This window comes from Pituophis catenifer, unplaced genomic scaffold (genome assembly GCF_029215685.1).
Source record: "Pituophis catenifer annectens isolate HBS135680 unplaced genomic scaffold, rPitCat1.0.hap2 SCAF_7, whole genome shotgun sequence".
Lineage (NCBI taxonomy): Eukaryota > Metazoa > Chordata > Lepidosauria > Squamata > Colubridae > Pituophis > Pituophis catenifer.
In genome coordinates, this window is record NW_027256887.1 from 80,347,144 (window position 1) to 80,366,996 (window position 19,853).

At 42.3% G+C, this 19,853-nt stretch overlaps 1 protein-coding gene across 1 annotated transcript; it reads right to left on the reverse strand.

Moving 5' to 3' along the window:
- Positions 1-343: 343 nt before the first annotated feature.
- On the reverse strand, positions 344-14,573 carry RERGL (RERG like). Its single transcript, XM_070947513.1, has 5 exons — positions 14,382-14,573; positions 7,904-7,960; positions 6,729-6,802; positions 5,236-5,384; positions 344-1,120 (listed from the first exon to the last, which is right to left on the reverse strand). The coding sequence occupies exons 1-5, from the start codon at positions 14,431-14,433 to the stop codon at positions 838-840; spliced, it is 615 nt and encodes a 204-aa protein (XP_070803614.1). The 5' UTR covers positions 14,434-14,573; the 3' UTR covers positions 344-837.
- Positions 14,574-19,853: the final 5,280 nt, after the last annotated feature.

The window sequence follows — 19,853 nt, forward strand, 5'->3', positions numbered from 1 at the left end:
ACTGCCTCTCTCTCACATCGACCAAAAGAGTTTTGTTGTTGTTGAAATCAATACCATAATTTATTTAGACCAATGTTACCCATGCTTAGCCATTTTTAAGGTATGTGGACTTCAACTCCCAGAATACCCCAGCCAGCATTGCAATGATGGCTGAGGTATTCTGGGAGTTGAAGTCCACGTGTCTTAAAAATGGCTAAGCAGGGGAAACACTGATAAAGGCACTGTACCACATCGTTTTCCTGGCCTTATTATTCATATTGCCTGCCTGGATCCAGTTGAGATTATTAGCGATTCACTTGCAGTTCATTCCTTAATAACCATATACAAAACTTTAGTATGCGCTCAAGTCAATCTGCTTCCATGAAAAACTATATTCCCAGAAGAGTTATCAAAAGGCTAGATTTAAACGATGGTTTTTGCCATGCCGGGTGGGAATACGTCGATCATTTCTGTGGCTTCCTTGGGTGACATGCTAAGATCTTCATGTGAACTAGATCAGTGGTGAAATCCAATTTTTTTAACTACCGGTTCTGTGGGCATGGCTTGGTGAGCGTGGCTTGGTGGGCATGGCAGGGGAAGGATACAGCAAAATATCCATTCCCACCCCACTCCAGGGGAAGGATACTGCAAAATATCCATTCCCTCCCCACTCCTGGGGCCAGCCAGAGGTGGCATTTGCCGGTTCTCCGAACTACTCAAAATTTCCGCTACTGGTTCTTCAGAACCTGTCAGAACCTGCTGGATTTCACCCCTGAACTAGATCCTTTGTGCATGTGTGTGTGTATATGTGTAAGAGACAGTGTCTTGGCTCCCTGTCCATTTCTGGTGGGCCTTTCACTAAACAGACTTCCTCCTCTTTCCGAACATGTTATTGATCAGTTTGGCCATGGATTTTGAGCCGCTGGGCCGTCTCTTCTCCTTCCCCTTGAGATGAGCCGTGAGACTTTTCAAAGCTTGGCTGAACATCATTCCCACTTCCTGGCATTGTTCTGCAGCGGACAGTTCGCAAAATTGGCATCTGTAATCCAGGGCCAACTTCTGTCCTTCATCCCAACCGACTTCTCGTACGTGGCACAAATCCTGCTTGTTCCCAACCAAAACCACGGTGCACTCGGATGTTCTGGACAAAGGAAGTAGAGAAAAAGAAAAGTTATAAACCAAGAACTTCCTTCTGCTTAGATCGTGCTAACATCAGTCACTTCCATGAAGTGGTTTAAGAGGCAATATATATATTTTTGTTAAATCATTTATATTAAAATACCATCTTACACAGGTAGTTCTCAATTTACAACCAGTTACTTAGCGACTGTTCAAAGTTTCAATGTATGTACCTGTATGTACAATCCCTGTGATCTCATTTATTTATTTATTTATTTATTTATTTATTTATTTATTTATTTAAATTTTTATACCGCCCTTCTCCCGAGGGACTCAGGGCGGTGCACAGTCCACAATAAAACACATATATCCATAAAATTTAAAAAACAATTTAAAACCATATTAAATAGTTTGGACCCAATATTATTAAAAACTAAACGAAACCATTAAAATTCATGTGTAAGCCAGCCCAGCTTGTTAAAACAATAATGTCTTAAGGCACAGCGAAAGGTATGTAGGTCAGGGATCATACGTATCTCCGGGAGCAGTTCATTCCAGAAAGCAGGTGCCCCCACAGAGAAGGCTCTCCCCCTGGGGGTCGCCAGTTGACATTATTTGACCATGACAGCACTTCAGGCACTCGGTAACTGGGACATATTTATGGCTGTTTGTAGTTTCCCAGAATCACGTGATTGTATTTTACAGCCGAAAAACTGTTATTTACTTTCAGCAGAACCGCAGCTATAATGAATCACTGGTTCACTTAACAACCATGCTGTTTTACAATCGTGAAGGCCAGGCTCTCTTATGGCCATAAACTGAGAACTAACTATACAATTCAATCTTGGGCATCAAAACAGTAAATGTATTAAAAGATACAAATTCAAATCTCACAAAATCAAAGGCCATCACACTCTAACCAAGGCATCAGAGCAACTCACACCAATTGCACATGTACTGGGCTCAGCCCACATCCTGGTCCAGAACATCCAGGTCTTCCCAACTTTCTAATTGTGAGCAGACAGAGGATATACATACATACATACGTACATACATACATACATACATACATACATACATACATAGACACATATGCACACATGCGCGCGCACACAAACACATACAGAGAGAGATGATAGAGATAGGCAGAGATGATAGAGATGATAGATGATATAAATGAGAGAGAGAGAGTTGGATGATAGATGATAGATAGATAGATAGATAGATAGATAGATAGATAGATAGATAGATAGATAGATAGATAGATAAGATGAGATAGATGATAGCTAGCTAGCTAGCTGATACATAGATAGATAGATAGATAGATAGATAGATAGATAGATAGATGATAGATAGATAGATAGATAGATAGATAGATAGATAGACAGACAGACAGACAGACAGACAGACAGACAGACAGACAGACAGACAGACAGATAGATAGATACTGTATTTTTCGGAGTGTAAGACACACATTTCCCCCCCAAAAAAGAGGGTGAAAATCTGGGTGTGTCTTATACTCAGAATGTAGCCCCGCCCAGCTTCTCAAACGGAAGTTTCAGAGGCTGAAAAAAGCATCGGAAACAAAGCTTCAGAAAAGAAGCCCCCAAACAGAGCTTCAGAAAAAAAAGCCTCCAAACAGAGCTTCAGAGGCTTTTTTTTCTGAAGCTCTGTTTCGGAGGCTTTCAGAGGCAGAAAAGAAAGTTTTTTTCTGAAACAGAGTTTCAGAAGTTTCAGAGGCAGAAAAAAAAGCAAAAAAAAAAAAATAGCAAGGCACAGAGCTCACAACCAAGGAACCTGTTGCTAAAATTCACCTCTCGGAATAGCAGATTGGGGGTATTCCGGGAGGCCAATCCACTTGCCAATCAGCTTTTATTTATTTATTTATTTGATTTGATTTATATGCCGCCCTTCTCCGAAGACTCAGGGCGGCTTACAATGCATTAAGCAATAGCCTTCATACTTTTGTATATTTATACAAAGTCAGCTTATTGCCCCCACGATCTGGGTCCTCATTTTACCTACCTTAGAAAGGATGGAAGGCTGAGTCAACCTTGAGCCTGGTGAGATTTGAACTTGCAGTAATTGCAGGCAGCTGATGTTAATAACAGTGCTTTAGTCTGCTGCGCTACCAGGGCTCCCCAAAAACTAAGGTATGTCTTATACTCCAGTGGCGTCTTATACTCCAAAAAATACAGTAGATAGATAAATAGACAGACAGACAGACAGACAGACAGACAGACAGACAGACAGACAGACAGACAGATAATAGAATAGAAATTTTCCAACTCTCAAAAGGGAGGCTGTTTCGTAAGGCAGATACCACTACAGAGAAGACATAAGTCCTGGGTCCTCCCAGATGACATCATTTGATAGAAGGGAGACACACAACTGTGTTTTTATACTGATACGCATTCCCAGTTGAGCTCATCTATGTAATTCATACATCCCTCTTTTTTTAAAAAAAAATGTTTTCCATTTATATCATATTCAATACGTTATGCCTATGTTAAAAACCAACGAGGAGTAAGGTGCCTTCTCTATAGGACCAACTTATATTTTTAACACAATGGAATTCTTTTGATTTCAAAAGAATTGCTTGGGGAACCATTTGGGCAAAATTCTTAAATGTTTCTATTAGAATCCTGATTGATCCCTGATGTTTGCTTTGAAAGCAAGGTGAGTGAAATATGAGCAACCGCTGGGCATTTTCTCCGGAAAGTGAACGGACACAAACTTTTCACGTTGGACTATTGATGGTGACAGATTCACATATATGAAGACAAAGGTTGCGGAAAAATAACCGGTCATTGGAGAGTTGCTTTTATTGGATGGGGATCATCCTTCACACTAGCAATTTCTTTCCCACCCTGCAATTAAAAGCAGAGATTGAATTTCAGCCGGCTGACAGTCGTAAATGTCATACCATTCAATAAAACTTACTCTGAGGTAGCTTGATCCAGGGCTGTAGATAAACTGACCCTAATAAACTGGTTTTTAAACTATGTAGAATTTCTATTCGGGAGGTCTGTGTGTAAAAAAAACCTGACTGAATCAAACGAGGTCGGGTGTCAGCAACCTGTGGCTCCAGAGCCGCATGTGGCTCTTTGGGCCCTCTGCTGTGGCTCCCTGTTGGGTGATCCCACCACTGGCTGGCCCTGGCCTTCGCCCCCCCCCCCAGTCACTCCTCGCCTGGTCTGAGAAGGTCAGGGCGACGGCGTGGGATGGAGAAGCAGCCGGGGCAGATAGAGATACAGAGAGAGGGGGAGAGAGAGAGACATAGAGAGATACAGAGGGAGGGGGGGAGGGAGGGAGAGAGAGAGAAAGAGATGTCAAAAGGTTTTTGTGGTTCCCGGTGTTTTTTAACAACCAGTTCTCTGCCCTAATGATCGGCTGAGTAGGCGTGGCTAGGGGGTGTCATGTGACTGGTGGAAGTGAGTGACGTTGAGTTGGCCACGCCCACCCAGGTTTTGTGGCTCCCAGTGTTTTCTTTTCTGTGGGAAACGAGTCCAAATGACTCTTTCAATATTTTAAGGTTGCAGACTCTTGAACTAGGTAGACACACTGCAATCAATTGTATTCATTGTTCCTGGCTTTTATTGGGTCTTCACTACAGGGGGGTGGGGGGAGACCATGGCCCTTTTATGACTTGTGGACTTCGACTCCCAGAATTCCTGAACCAGACTCTGGCTCAGGAATTCTGGGAGTCAAAGTCCGCAAGTTATAAAAGGACCGTAGTTTCCTCCCACTCTTGACTTAAAGGGACCAAGACTAAATCTTAGCCCCATTTCCCTTATGAGCAGAGGTGGTATTCAGCAGGTTCTGACCAGTTCTGGAGAACTGGTAGCGGAAATTTTGAGCAGTTCGTAGAACTGGTAAATACCACTTCTGACTGGCCCCGCCCCCATCTATTCTCTGCCTCCCAAGTCCCAGCTGATCGGGAGGAAATGGGGATTTTGCAGTAACCTTCCTCTGGAGTGGGGAGGGAATGAAGATTTTATAGTATCCTTCCCTTGCCACGCACACCAAGCCACACCACACCCACAGAACCGTTAGTAAAAAAATTTAAATCCCACCACTGCTTATGAACCACACAAAGCTTTCAGCTTTCCTACTCACGGTCACTAACTAACTTGCCTTTTGCAAGTGCCTCCATGACACTCACGGATCCTGTACAGCAACGCTTTTGCGAACGCAAATGAAGTTCTGTCACTGATGTCGTAGACCACAACAAATCCATCTGCCCATTGGAGTTCGTCTGCAAGTAACAATTTCCCTGGCCGAGGCTGGAAGGCCAAAAGACAAGCAGTGGTTAGAGTGCAGTACTGCAGGCTACTTCTGCTGATCGCCGTCTGCCAGCAGTTTGGCAGATCGAATCTCACTAGGCTCAAGGTTGACTCAGCCTTCCATCCTTCCGAGGTGGGTAAAATGAGGGCCCAGATTGTTGGGGGCAATAGGCTGACTCTGTAAACCGCTTAGAGAGGGCTGTAAAGCACTATGAAGCGGTATATAAGTCTAAATGCTATTGCTATTGCTGTCTTGGTATCAACACTTAGCAATCACATAGAGAGATTTTCTCCTGGAGGATCTGTCCCCCTAATCCAGCACTTTGGGTTTTCAAAGGGTTGGGTTATATGGACAGAATTAAATTATATTCCCACTGTAACTTTTTTTTAAAGAAGAAAGTTTTATTCCATGCTTTTTATAAAGCGGCTAGCATGCATAGTTTTACCGGTTTCATGGTTCTATTTGCTTTATTTCCACCATGACCTCGTAAAATAGATTAGTTTGTGAGATGGTGAGTAAACCAAACTTATTTAGAAAACCAACTAAGTGAAGAGCTCTCTATCAACTCTAATCAAATTCTCCAACTGGCATTATGTGAAAGTGTAGAAAATCAACTTCTAACTTTGGTAGAAGCACAATGCAATCTGTGCATGAACTGAATTACACAACTTGTATCTGTTTTACTGAATTACACAACTTGTATCTGTTTTAAAAAAATTATGCAATTTAGTTGAATTCTCTTCCTTGCTAAATCAAACTATCATTCCAGATATTGTCATATGAGTAATCAAAAACATCTTAAAGGTACCATAGCTGGTCTCAGGAGCAGGCCTAATTCTTTTTTTAACCCAATAAAAACAATTCATCATCTAAGGGTGTTGGGTAAGCATCTCCCTTCTCAGCAACCTATGGCATTGAATTCCTTCTGCTATCCATTTCTAATCCTGTTCTAGGCACGGAAGTCAACTGGAAGACCTTTGGCCAGTCAGCAGGAGAATGTGAATTCTAGTCCCACCTTGGGCATGAAAGCTGACTGGGTGACTTTGGACCAATCACCAGGAGACAGTGAGTTCTAGTCCCTCCCTAGGCACAAAAGCCAGCTGGATAACCTTGGGCCAATCACTGGAAGACAATGAGTTCTAGTCCCGCCTTAGGGCATGATAGCCAGCTGGGTGACTTTGAGCCAGTCACAATAAGACTGTGAGTTCTAATCTTGCCTTAGGCACAAAAGCCGGCTGAGTAACTTTGGGCCAATCACTTTTTCTCAACCCATCATTGCAGGAAAAATAGGAGGAGGAAGGAGTGTTTATTATGTGTGTTTGTTGTCTAGTCTTCCAACTTACTTGGGAACAAGGATCATATATTTCCAAGTTAATTTGCTTTCCATCCAGATACAAATGTTTTGTATAAATGCATTCTGTGAGGGGAAAAAAGAGGAATAAACAGGCTGGGTAGAGTAACCATCATTTATACATCCCAAAGCAATATAACAACGATGAATCAATCTATTGCTACCCCTTTCCCTGTCTCAATCTGGTATTTAACCAGAAAATAAATGTTAATATTCAGGCCCAAATGAAAGCCACAGAATATCTTCGTATTTTTTCTTGAAAGCACAGAGCTCACAATGTTTATTATTTATTATTTATTTATTTATTTAATTAAATTTGTATACCGCCCTACTCCCGAAGGACTCAGGGCGGTGAACAGCCATAAAATAAAACATATAGATACAAAATTTAAAATAGAGATAAAACCAATTAAATAAATTTGGCTGAACCATTTTAAAACCCCAATAATTTAAAACCAAATTTAAAATTCCCATTTAAAAGAGGAAAATTTAGGTCAGGCCAGCTTGATGAAATAGGAACGTCTTAAGTGTGCAACGGAAGGTACGCAGATCCGGGATCCTCCGTATCTCCGGGGGGAGCTCGTTCCAGATGGCGGGTGCCCCCACAGAGAAGGCTCTCCCCCTGGGGGCCGCCAGTCGACATTGTTTGGCTGACGGCACCCGGAGAAGCCCCTCTCTATGGGAGCGTACTGGTCGGTGGGAGGCTATTGGTGGTAGCAGGCGGTCCTGCAAATAATTATTTACCCTATTTCCCCAATTTATAAAATGACACAGACACACACCCCTTCCATTACCAGCAGTAACATCTGGATCAGTGGTGGGTTTCAAAATTTTTTACTACTGGTTCTGTGGGTGTGGCTTGGTGGGCGTGGCATGGCTTGGTAGGAGTGGGAGTGGCATGGCTTGGTGGGTGTGGCAGGGGAAGGATACTGTAAAATCTCCATTCCCACCCCACTCCGGGGGAAGGTTACTGCAAAGTCCCCATTGCCTCCCAATCAGCTGGGACTCGGGAGGCAGAGAATAGATGGGGGCGGGTTCTCCGAACTACTCCAAATTTCCGCTACCGGTTCTCCAGAACTGGTCAGAACCTGCTGAAACCCACCTCTGATCTGGATCATCTGAGTGAAAATAAAAAGCAAGGAAGATTCAAAATGAGTGGAAACTTACCAGAATCAGAGGCATATTCTCCAATGAAACGCTTCGTCAGAAAGCGCACCGTAAGGGCTGAAAAGACAAAGTAAAGGGGCCATGGGAATGTTGCTTAGGACATATGTTTTTCTAAAGAATTTTTTTCTGGATTTTAGCCTTTTTTTTTTTTTTTTTTGCTCTCGGGCATATCCAGCTAATAACTGGATTATGAGTCAGGCTACAAACCTATATATAGCAGACAAGATACACAGTCCTTTCTACTCCTGCTTTGCCTCCATTCTGAAAATTGTTTATTTGTTTTAGTTTCCCAATTTAATTGACCAATGCAGCGCAAGGCTTATTTAGGTCCCAAGATATAAACCAGGAATCAACTCTTGGCACCAGAGATGGAGAAATGAACAGAGTCTCAAATGTTAAGGTGTATTTCTGTGAATGGGATCATTCCTACGTCACCGAAGACTTTCTAAACAGGAGCAACGCAGGAGCAATGCCTGGCTTCACACACTGTACTTGGCTATTATTTTACCACGATTTATTTATTCAAGCATATTAGGGCTGCCCAAAGTGGACTGCAATAATATGTATAATCACTAGATGGCAGCAAAGAGACACGGGAAAAAAAAGTTGTAAAATTGGAAGTGTCTTGGCGACGTTTCGACGAAGTCTCATTCGTCATCTTCAGGCTGGTGTTCTCGGCTTCGTGCTTCCAGGAGCTCCTGGAAACACAAAGCCGAGAACACCAGCCTGAAGATGACAAATGAGACTTCGTCGAAACGTCACCAAGACACTTCCAATTTTACGTGGGAGAAGACCCGAATAACCAAAGACCTACATACAAACACCCGCGAAAAAAAACTAGCCAGGTTTTCCCTACGTAGCCAAGGTTTTTTTGTAGCTCCAGCTCAGTAGAATCTCATCTACTCAGTTCTGGGCTTTTTTCTTTTCTATATATATATTTCACCCAGGAAAAAGTCCTATACATTTCTGCACTGCAAAAATCAGTATTGCAGCTAGATGGCAGGAAAGAGATATAGAAAGCTTTTTTTAGCTGCCATCTAGTGGTCATAGGGGATGTGATGGCTCAGTGGCTAAGATGCTGAGCTTGTCTATCGAAAGGTCGGCAGTTCAGCGGTTTGAATCCCTAGTGCCGCGTAATGGGGTGAGCTCCCGTTACTTGTCCCGTCTTCTGCCAACCTAGCAGTTCGAAAGCACGTAAAAAATGCAAGTAGAAAAATAGGGACCATCTTTGGTGGGAAGGTAACAGCGTTCCGTGCGCCTTTGGTATTTAGTCATGCCGGCCACATGACCACGGAGACATCTTCGGACAGCGCTGGTCTTCGGCTTTGAAACGGAGATGAGCACCGCTCCCTAGAGTCGGGAACGACTAGCACATATGTGCGAGGGGAACCTTTACCTTTTAACCTATTTGTTTTAGCTACACATTGTGTTGCACTTAATGTTGCATACTGATCAAAATAAAAGGGTTAGTTTCCCTTCTGTTGCTAAGCTGACATTAGGACCTACTAAACCACCTCAGCTATCTTACAGATAGTCCTTGACTTATGACCATTCATTTAATGATTATTCAAAGGTAAGAACAGCTCTGAAAAAAGTGACTTTTCACCGGTCCTTGAACTTACGACTGTTGTAGCATCCCTGCAGCCACATGATCAAACTTAAAGTGTTTGGCAACTAGCATGTATTTACAAAGGATGCGGCATCCTGAGGGTCACAGGATCACCATTTCAGAACTTCCCAGGGGCTTCCAACAATAGCGATAGCACTTTAGACTTATATACTGCTTCATAGTGCTTTACAGCTGTCTCTAAGAGGTTTACAGAGTCAGTATATTTACCCACCTCGGAAGGATGGAAGGCTGAGTCAACCTTGAGCCTGGTGAGATTCAAACTGCCAAATTGCAGGCAGCCGGCAGGCAGCGGAAGTAGCCTGCAGTACTGCACTCTAACCACTGCACCACTGTGGCGCAACAAGCAAACTCAATGGGGGAATCCAGATTTGCTTAACAACCAACTCAACTGATTCCCTTAACAACTGCAGTCGTCCCCTTAACAACTCTGGCAAAATTGGTTACGACTCATTTAACAACTACATATAGCTTAGCAACAGACATTCTGATCCCAATTGGGGTTGTAAGTTGAGGACTACCTATGCTATGAAGGCCAGTCTTCCTTACTACCTATTGCATGCTGTTCTTCAACCTCTGTTGTGAAGGTGAAGAAGGCGAAGACGTACCAAATTCCAAGCAGAAAATGGCAATTACTCCATGTTGACACAGCACAATTCTCCAGAGGACAGTCACTAATAGTGGTTATATTTATATTGTGGTTATATTTATATATCCGTGGTGGGACAATGGTTAGAATGCAATATTGCCGGCTAACTCTGCCCACTGCCAGGAGTTTGATCCTGACCGGCTCAAGATTGACTCAGCCTTCCATCCTTCCGAGGTGGGTAAAACGAGGACCCAGATTGCTGGGGGCAATAGGCTGACTCTGTAAACCACTTAGAGAGGGCTGGAAAGCACTATGAAGCGGTATATAAATATATAAGAGCCTGTAGTACAATGGACTAAAGCACTGTTATTAACATCTGCTGCTTGCAATTACTGCAAGTTTGAATCTCACCAGGCTCAAGGTTGACTCAGCCTTCCATCCTTTCAAAGGTAGGTGAAATGAGGACCCAGATTGTGGGGGCAATAAGCTAATTTTGTATAAATATACAAAAGTATGAAGGCTATTGCTTAACGCATTGTAAGCCGCTCTGAGTCTCCGGAGAAGGGCAGCATATAAATTAAAGCAAAATAAATAAATAATAATAATAAGTCTAAGTGCTATTGCTATTATATGGATTTAAAAAAAAAATATCTACATAGCCATATTAAACAGCCTGTGTGATCTAACAAGTTGTGTGAAGATGGCTATTGAAGCCCCATTGCTAACATAGTTTTGCATAGAAACAACTAGAAAGAAGGATGGAAAAGCCGAAAAAGATAGCTATCTGGAATTATACTTTCCATTATGGGTAATACCCAGCTGAACATCTGTTTTTTTTTTTTTTGAGATTATCTCTTTCTTGCTTATCTTCCATGATGCAAGAACATCTAACCAATTTTTCACCTGGATCAGGTTTCAGATCTGATTGTTGCATCATGTATCTTTAAGTTATGCCTTGGGCTTATACAAGCTACACTAGACTAGAACTGCATTTCATCCAAAATTGGAACCTTAGAAGTAAAACCTAAAATCAGAAGGAAGGCTGTTACAGGTTTTATGCTCTGCTCTAAGCCGTAATTTATTCTAACCATGATCAAACAAACCATCAAGGTTCCCTGCACATGGGTTATGATTTAAACCATGTTTCACAAAGCAAATTGGCTTGTTCATATATCTTGCTAAGTCCAAACCAAAAACTCATCATTCTGGTTTAGCATGACTGTGAAAACCCAACGGACTTCTAATTTTAGAATTAAATCCTAAAAATGATCCTGAATTTTAACCACATTTTTGTCAAATAACTCATAATAATCTCATTCACTTATCACATCATCATCTAATCTATAGCTCTGTACATTATGATAAGCTAAACATAAACCATAGTCTGTTTAGCATTATGCACATTTTTTTTTCTCCGGAGACTCAGGGCAGCTTACAATGCATTAAGCAATAGCCTTCATACTTTTGTATATTTTATACAAAGTCAGCTTATTGCCCTCACAAACTGGGTCCTCATTTCACCTACCTTAGAAAGGATGGAAGGCTGAGTCAACCTTGAGCCTTGGAGAGATTCGAACCAGCAGTAATTGCAGGTAGCTGTGTTAATAACAGGGTGCACTAAACCACTGTACTATCAAGGCTCTTTGGTAAATTGAGATATTAACAGTTTTTCTCTCACTATAACTTACAATGTGATCTCGAGTAAATATTCTCAACCTCCACTTACCATGGTAAAAATCAGTTTTGCATCAGATTTGTTAATGGATATTTAAATCACTGATTCTAAACTATATTTCCAGGTTTATTATTTTAAACTATCCCCAGGTTAGTGGAATGATGGATTGAGAGAATGGAAATACCAAGGCTATTATGACAACTCATTTATTTTCCGATAAAACTTCAACTTAAAGAGTCCATTCCAGAGAAAGGAATGTCTGTTAAATCCAATTGTCTGTTAAATCCAAATGTATATCCTTTGAGTACATTTTTATCACTTGCAATAATTACATCATCTAACCAACATCATATACTTTGGAAAGTCATACAAGTGAATAATAGACTGGAAGATATAATTTTGCTCGTTAAGGTTCAAGAAACTACAGTCGAAAAACTGGAATGCAATAGATTAGCAGGTTGGAAAAGAGCAAAGAGATTGGTGATACAGCTTGTAACTCTTCAAGGACTAACAGGTAATGCCGTCACCTCTACTTAAACTTTACACTGGCATCTAAGTAAGATACTAAAGAATTGTGAAAAGGAGAGGAGATCTGGAGAAATGTTGACTAAAGTACTATTCCTAGAACATTTTCACATTTTATTAGATTATAGAATAAAATGCAAAGATAAAATACAAAAATGTGAAGGCAAATAATAGGAGACAGTGGGGAGGAAAAGGGGAAAGAAAGAAAGAAAAGGGGAAAAGAGATTTGTTGATTTGTTATTATAGAAATGACTAGTTTATATTGTTTTGGGAAAGTAAAAAGTTGAGGTTCGACATTATTTGTTTTATTCTACTTCAACAGAGTGAGTCGGAAGTCAACACTTTTTCTATTCCTAGAACATTTTCAGAATAACAGAATAACAAAGTTGGAAGGCACCTTGGAGGTCTTCTACTCCACACCCCTGCTCAGGCAGGAAACCCTATACCATTTCAGACAAATGGTTATCCAATCTCTTCTTAAAAACTTCCAGTGTTGGAGCATTCACAACTTCTGGAGGCAAGTCGTTCCATTGATTAATTGTTCTAACTTTCAGGAAATTTCTCCTTAGTTCTAGGTTGCTTCTTTCCTTGATTAGTTTCCATCCATTGCTTTTTGTCCTGCCTTCAGGTGCCTTGACTCCCTCTTTGTGGCAATCCCTTAGATGAATTGCACCTCAGTTTGGAGGATTTTTTAAATAAAAAGTGGGATCCCATTCTAAATTAATAAACTGCAATTTGCAACTCCAAAAAGTTATTTTTTTAAAAAAAGAAAACGGTATGAGCCTATTATCAAAATACTTTTATTGTATCAGCTGAATGTGTTTCAAAAGCTGGGAAATGAATTTGCAACAGGTAACCAGTACCTGAGCGCCAGTTTGGTGTAATGGTTTAAGGCTAGAAATGGGAAAACTTGAGTTCTAGTTTCACCTTGGGCACGAAACCAGTTGGGAGACCATGGGCCAGTCACTTTCTCTCAGCCCCACGAAGGAGGCAATGGCAAATCCCTTCTGGAAAACCTTGCCCAAAAAAATCTGCACGGACTTGTCCAGGCAGTCTCTGGCAGAATCAGACACAATTGAATGAAATTTGGTAAAATTTGGGATGGCTTGTTGCCATTAGATGCCACTGGAGTTGGTCAACACGCAGCTGATTAGGGGTGGTCTCCAAAAACATGCTGAACTGGTTAGCACTTGGATGAGAGACCACAGATGAGAGAGAGGGAGGGAGGGAGGGAGGGAGGGAGGGAGGGAGGGAGAGAGAGAGGATAGATAGATAGATAGATAGATAGATAGATAGATAGATAGATAGATAGATAGATAGATAGAATTCTTTATTGGCCAAGTGTGATTGGACACACAAGGAATTTGTCTTTGGTGCATATGCTCTCAGTGTCCATAAAAAGACTAGGAAACCATAGGCCTGGGAAATGAGGAAATCCATCCCAAAATTAGGACATGCAAAGAATTTCAGTAAGCTTGCTAAGAAAAGTCTGCAGGCAGGCACCAGAAATAAGGGCTAATCTCTCTGGGCTACTACAACAGATACAGCCAACCAGAGAATTTCAGTGTGGGTCTTCCTCTGCCACCTGGTGGTCATCCATATTTTTGCAGGAGTGAAAAGCAGCTCAACTCAAGGGACTGCACCCCAAAAAAGAGGGAGTCAAGCTATTCTCCAAAGCGCCTGAAGGCAGGACAAGCAGCAATGGATGGAAGCTAATCAAGGAGAGAGGCAACCTAGAACTGAGGACAAATGTCCTAACAATTAATTGGTGGAACGACCCGCCACCAGAAGTTGTTGATGCTCCAACACTGGAAGTTTTTAAGAAGAACCAGGGTTTCCTGCCTGAGCAGGGGGTTGGACTAGAAGACCTCCAAGGTCCCTTCTAACTGTTATTCTGTTATTTTTTCCCACCAACTCTTTCTGTTCAGAATAGCCTACAGGGCGCTCAGACCAGAGGGCGCTATTCCCGCGATCGCCCGTGCACGTGTGAGCGGAACGATTCCCTTTCTGAAGCCGCCAGAAGCCCCGCGCCCGATGCCACCCTGCCCAATAAGCGCCTTACCGGATTTGCCCGTCCCTTCGCTGCCCAGCATGGCTACCCGCAGTCCATTCATCCCCGGCGCCACTTCGAGCGCCCAAAGTCAGCCAAAAAGTCAAGTCAACTTCAGGTCTGGCTGACCCGGGGACGTGGAGATGCCTACGGCAGCGGAGACCCTTGGCTTGGATTTTTGCCCGTTGCTTGCTTCCCCCTGCGATGCCCGGGAAGCAACTCGGCTTGCCCGCTGCACCGTCCCGCGGCTATATAACCTCTCGGGCTGCGGACGTCAAGGGTGGCGGAGGGGGGGGAGCGTTTGAACGGAGATCAAAGACCCGCCCTCTTCTTTCCCAGCCCGTTGATTAAGCCAGAATGGAAACCGGTCGTCTGAACGGGTCATATCCCACCCCCCCTTTCCCGATTCCGCGTCGTGAAGCTGGGTTTTGTGAGTTCCGCCACCCCCTTTATCCCACGATGCGAGAGGAGGGAGAATCCACAAGCCAAATTTGGCTCGTAGTTTGCCAAGTTTCTTTGGACAACGGGTCTCTCTGGGACACGAGTTTCGGATCTTCCCAGGGTTGGTTGGACACGCGCAGGAAAAGTTTGAGCAATCCAATTAAAAGATCCTGCTGCTGTATTTTTTGGACCAGGTTGAGATAGATAGATAGATAGATAGATAGATAGATAGATAGATAGATAGATAGATAGATAGATAGATAGATAGATAGATAGATAGATAGATAGCTGTATGTACGGATGGATGGATGGATGGATGGATAGATGGATAAATAAGTAGATAGATAGATAGATAGATAGATAGATAGATAGATAGATAGATAGATAGATAGATAGATAGATAGATAGCTGTATGTACGGATGGATGGATGGATAGATGGATAAATAAGTAGATAGATAGATAGATGATAGATAGATAGATAGATAGATAGATAGATAGATAGATAGATAGATAATATATATGTGTGTGTGGGTGTGTGTGTATTGATTGATTGATGTACGTATGTATGTATGTATGGATTGATTGATTGATTTGATTGGTTCGATTTATTTGCCGCCCTTCTCCGGAGACTCAGGGCGGCTTACAATGCGTTAAGCAATAGCCTTCATACTTTTGTATATACCTGCTTAGTAGGGCTTTCGGCCCCCCCAAGCGGTGTTCTTTTTTTATACAAAATCAGTTTATTGCCCCCACAATCCGGGTCCTCATTTTACCTACCTCGAAAGGATGGGAAGGCTGAGTCAACCTTGAGCCTGGTGAGATTTGAACTTGCAGTAATTGCAGGCAGCTGGTGCTACTTAATAGCACTTTAGTCTGCTGCGCCATCAAGGCTCTTTAATGTTAAAGGTGGTTAGATGGGCTGCGTAGGTTCGTGGGTAGTAAAACAAAAAAACACCCACCCCCCACTCAGAAAATGGGTTAAAATAATAACGGAGTTAAGTTAGTGGTGGGTTTCAAAAATTTTTTACTACCGGTTCTGTGGGTGTGGCTCGGTGGGCGTGGCTGGCTTGGTGGGCGTGGCAGGGGAAGGTTACTGCAAAATCTGATCAGGTGGGACTCGGGAGGCAGAAAATAGGTGGTGGGGCCAGCCAGAGGTGGTATTTACCGGTTCTCCGAACTACTCAAAATCTCCGCTAACTGAAATGGTCAGAACCTGCTGAAACCCACCTCTGAGTTAAGTGTGCTGTCCAAGGATAAAAGTTTGCTAATCGGCCATTAAACAAGATTCCTAGCAGGAAACTAGCCTTTGGAATGTCAGACAGACGTTTCATTGACTTCAGTGGGACTTTATTCCTAGAATGGTATAATTATTTAGTAAGATGAATGGATCCTCCAAGTCCAGGAGCAACATACCAGGTTTTTCACAGCCTAAACCTCTCTGGTTGTAAATTGCACTAAAAAAAGATCTGCAGGTAGTCCTCGATTTATGACCACGATTGAGCCCAAACTTCCGGTTGTTAAGTGAGGCATTCGTTCAGTGAGTTTTGTCCCATTGTGCGACCTTTCCTGCCACCATTGTTAAGTGAATCTCTGCCGTTGATAAGTTAGTAACACGGTTGTTAAGTGAATCTGGCTTTCCCATTTGATTTTGCTTGTCAAAAGCTCTCCAAAGTTGATCACATGACCCTGGGACGCTGCAATGGTCGTAAATATGAGTCAGAATTTTGATCACATGATCATGGGGAATGCTACAAAGGTCGTAAGTGTGAAAAATGGTCGTAAGTCACTTTTTTCAGTGGCTGTTGTAACTTTGAACGGTCACTAAATGAACTGTTGTAAGTCAGGGACCACCTGTACTTTTCTTCGAAGCTAGCTCAAGATATACATAGATTATATACAATGATACATGTTATATTTATTTAGTTAACTTATATGCCACCCATCTCGTCTAGAGGCAATTCTGCACAGATTAGAATAATAAAAATAGCAAGATAAAACATTAAAACAATACTACACTAAAGTTGTTTCAAAATTGGTAAGATGGGAAGGAAGGGAGGAAGATGTCCCTGGAGATGAAGTGTGGGGTCTTAAGATATATATTTTTTTTTTAATTAAAACTTTTAAACAAGAAAATAACGAATGCAATCTAATAAAATAAAGAAAAAAGCTAAAACTAAAAATGACAAGCAAAGAAAAAAATAATGAAAAAAGAAGATATAAAGAAAAAAAAAATAAGTTCTGACAATTTTGCAGATGTAGCCCAAAAAGTTGAGTTAGTAATAACATGGAAATAATTTCACATCTGCCAGGATGTTTTTATTATTGTTATTATTATCCATTTCATCCTGCTGCTGTGGGATTTCAATCCAGCTACTAAGTCTAGCCCTGTTGAGCTTTGAAAGATCAGCCAAGGTTAATTAGGTGCTGGGCTGAACTACAGTGCCCATAATTCCCAGCAAGGATGGCCAATCACCATGCAATATTGTACTGTACATATTTCCTGAGCGAACTTGTTGGACTCAATGGGACTTATCTCTAGATAAATGCAGATGCATTGCATTCTAGTGGGAAGTATCACATCAGGGGTACTATTGAGCAGGTTCTGACAGGTTCTGGAGAACCGGTAGCGGAAATTTTGAGTAGTTCGGAGAACCGGCAAATACCACCTCTGACTGGCCCCAGAGTGGGGTGGTAATGGAGATTTTGCAGTATCCTTCCCCTGGAGTGAGGTGGTAATGGAGAACTTGCAGTATCCTTCCCCTGGAGTGGGGTGGTAATGGAGATTTTGCAGTATCCTTCACCCAGGAATGGGGAGGGAATGGGGATTTTGCAGTATCCTTCCCCTGCCATGCCCACCAAGCCATACCATGCCCACCAAGCCATGCCCATAGAACCGGTAGTAAAAAAATTTGAATTTCACCAGTGTATCACATGTTATACTGCACCCATCAAAACCCAAGGTGGGTGATTATGATTAAGAGTTCAGTAATGGAACCCAGTTAGTTAGCGAGATAACTGTGTTCCTCTTGATTGGCTACTCAATTGATAGCCACGTATCCAGGGGTGGGTTCTACTTACCTTTACTACCGGTTCGCATCGTGCCCGTGTGCGCTCTTCTGTGCATGCATATGCTGCATGCCTATGCAATCGCCTATGATGACGTCTGGGTCAGTGGGCGGAGCCTCCCACCAGTTTTACTACCAGTTCTTGCGAACCGGTCTAAACCGGGGGCAACTCACCACTGAACGTATCTGACATGCTTTCATTTTTTTATTTTTGCACTGAGCAGGGGATAAGAATTAATGACGTCACTGTTTCTGTCTCATTCTACATGAAACTACAAACTCTTGTAATTTTAAATCGTTTAATTAGAAGCCATTTGTATTTCGTCTTTAATTCGTGATTAAGCCTTTGGTTTAAGGCAGCTGACTGCTGTTATATTTTTAACTTGAAGATTGCGTTCACCACAGACTTGACCAATACCTAGTGCTGGTATATGCACAGTGGAGAGAGCTTGGTTAGATTGAATTCAAACAATGGATTAATTTACTGCCATTTTTTTTGCTTCCTAGTATTTTTTTTTTCCCTTGGAAGTAAGGGGTCTGCTTTTTTCAGATCAACAAGTGTTGATCCTCTTGGTTGTGATAGGAATTGACTGAACGGCTTGTTGTCTTCGCCTGACATCATGGGCTGAGAGACAATGACTTGTCTAAAGTCACCCAGTTGGCTCTCATGCCCAAGGCAGGACTAGGACTCACTTGGGAAGATGTTGTAAGGCCATAATTCATGCTAAAGGTTTGTTGTTGTTGTGTAGGAAGTTAGCACCCACCCCTTTCCTGGAAGATGAAATATTTTAGGAAATATGAAAAAGGCAGAATATTATATTTCCCTGGATGAGAAATGGAGAAGCATATTTTACAGACAAAGCAGCTCCCACCTTCCTGCCCCCCACCCTTTGTCAATGGGCCATTAAGGCCTGGGCCAGTCTATTCTACATAACAAAGATCTACCTCCTTCAGGCAGAGCCAAAGTAGGAATTGCCAAAGATCCAACAAAGATAGGATTAGCCCTCTACACAATAGCAGCAGAAACTCACCACATGTGACCTGGGAAGCACATGTGACCATCAGCCAGCAAGGCCCCCACCCCCTGGGAGTCTCACAACCAATCAGGATACTCTATCGGGACGCCAAGAAATGCAGAGCCAGAGAGAGCATAAAAACCTGAGGATTTACTATATCTGCCCCTTTTTCTGTTCAGGAACTCAAGCCATGTGATCCTGTCCACCATTAAACCATCTTTCCAAGCAGTCTCCATGTTTCCAGTGTCTGTTTCCCCACTTGGAGCAGAACCTAGAAGGATGTTTCTTCCAACAGTTGTTAGTTGCGAAGTCATGTCCGACCCATCGCGACCCCATGGACAACGTTCCTCCAGGCCTTCCTATCCTCTACCATCCTCTGGAGTCCATTTAAGCTCACGCCGACTGCTTCAGTGACTTCATCCAGCCACCTCCTTCTCTGCCGTCCCCTTCTTCTTTTGCCCTCAATTTTTCCCAGCATTAGGCTCTTCTCCAGTGGGTCCTTCCTTCTCATTAGGTGCTAAAGGTTACCCAACTATTAACTGACATGGTGATAATTTTTGTATATCTCGTTCTTTCTACGTGTTTCAATTTTCTTCTTTATACTGTAACTGCTCTTCTAATAGCAAATCCTCCATAAAAGTTATTGCATGACATTCTTGATTAAATGATCTTTCCATTGATATATAATTTTATGGTACTACTAAAAAAAAAAAAAGTGGTGGTATTAGCTAGTTTTAGAAAATAAACTTTTCCCAAAGGGTTTCCACAATTTTGGCCACTACTATACTTGGTGGAAACAAATACTTTGAAGGAACAATTGTTCAGTTTGGCCACAGGATTTGATCAACTTTTTCTCTGATCAAGCCCAGATCTTTTCATGATCTAAGCTTGGAGATTTGTTCCCAGACTATTTCCCCAGTTTGTAGCAATCCAGTAGCCGCTGGAGCCTCGGAGCAACAGG

What these genes read in the sequence shown, in the direction of transcription:
- RERGL (XM_070947513.1), bottom strand. Translation starts at nt 14,433, where the DNA reads ATGAATGGACTGCGGGTAGCCATGCTGGGCAGCGAAGGGACGGGCAAA. An exon ending in AGAATATGCCTCTGATTCTG is followed by an intron (nt 6,803 to 7,903) that starts GTAAGTTTCCAC and finishes TTCCCCTCACAG; the next exon opens with AATGCATTTATACAAAACAT. An exon ending in TATATGATCCTTGTTCCCAA is followed by an intron (nt 5,385 to 6,728) that starts GTAAGTTGGAAG and finishes TTGGCCTTCCAG; the next exon opens with CCTCGGCCAGGGAAATTGTT.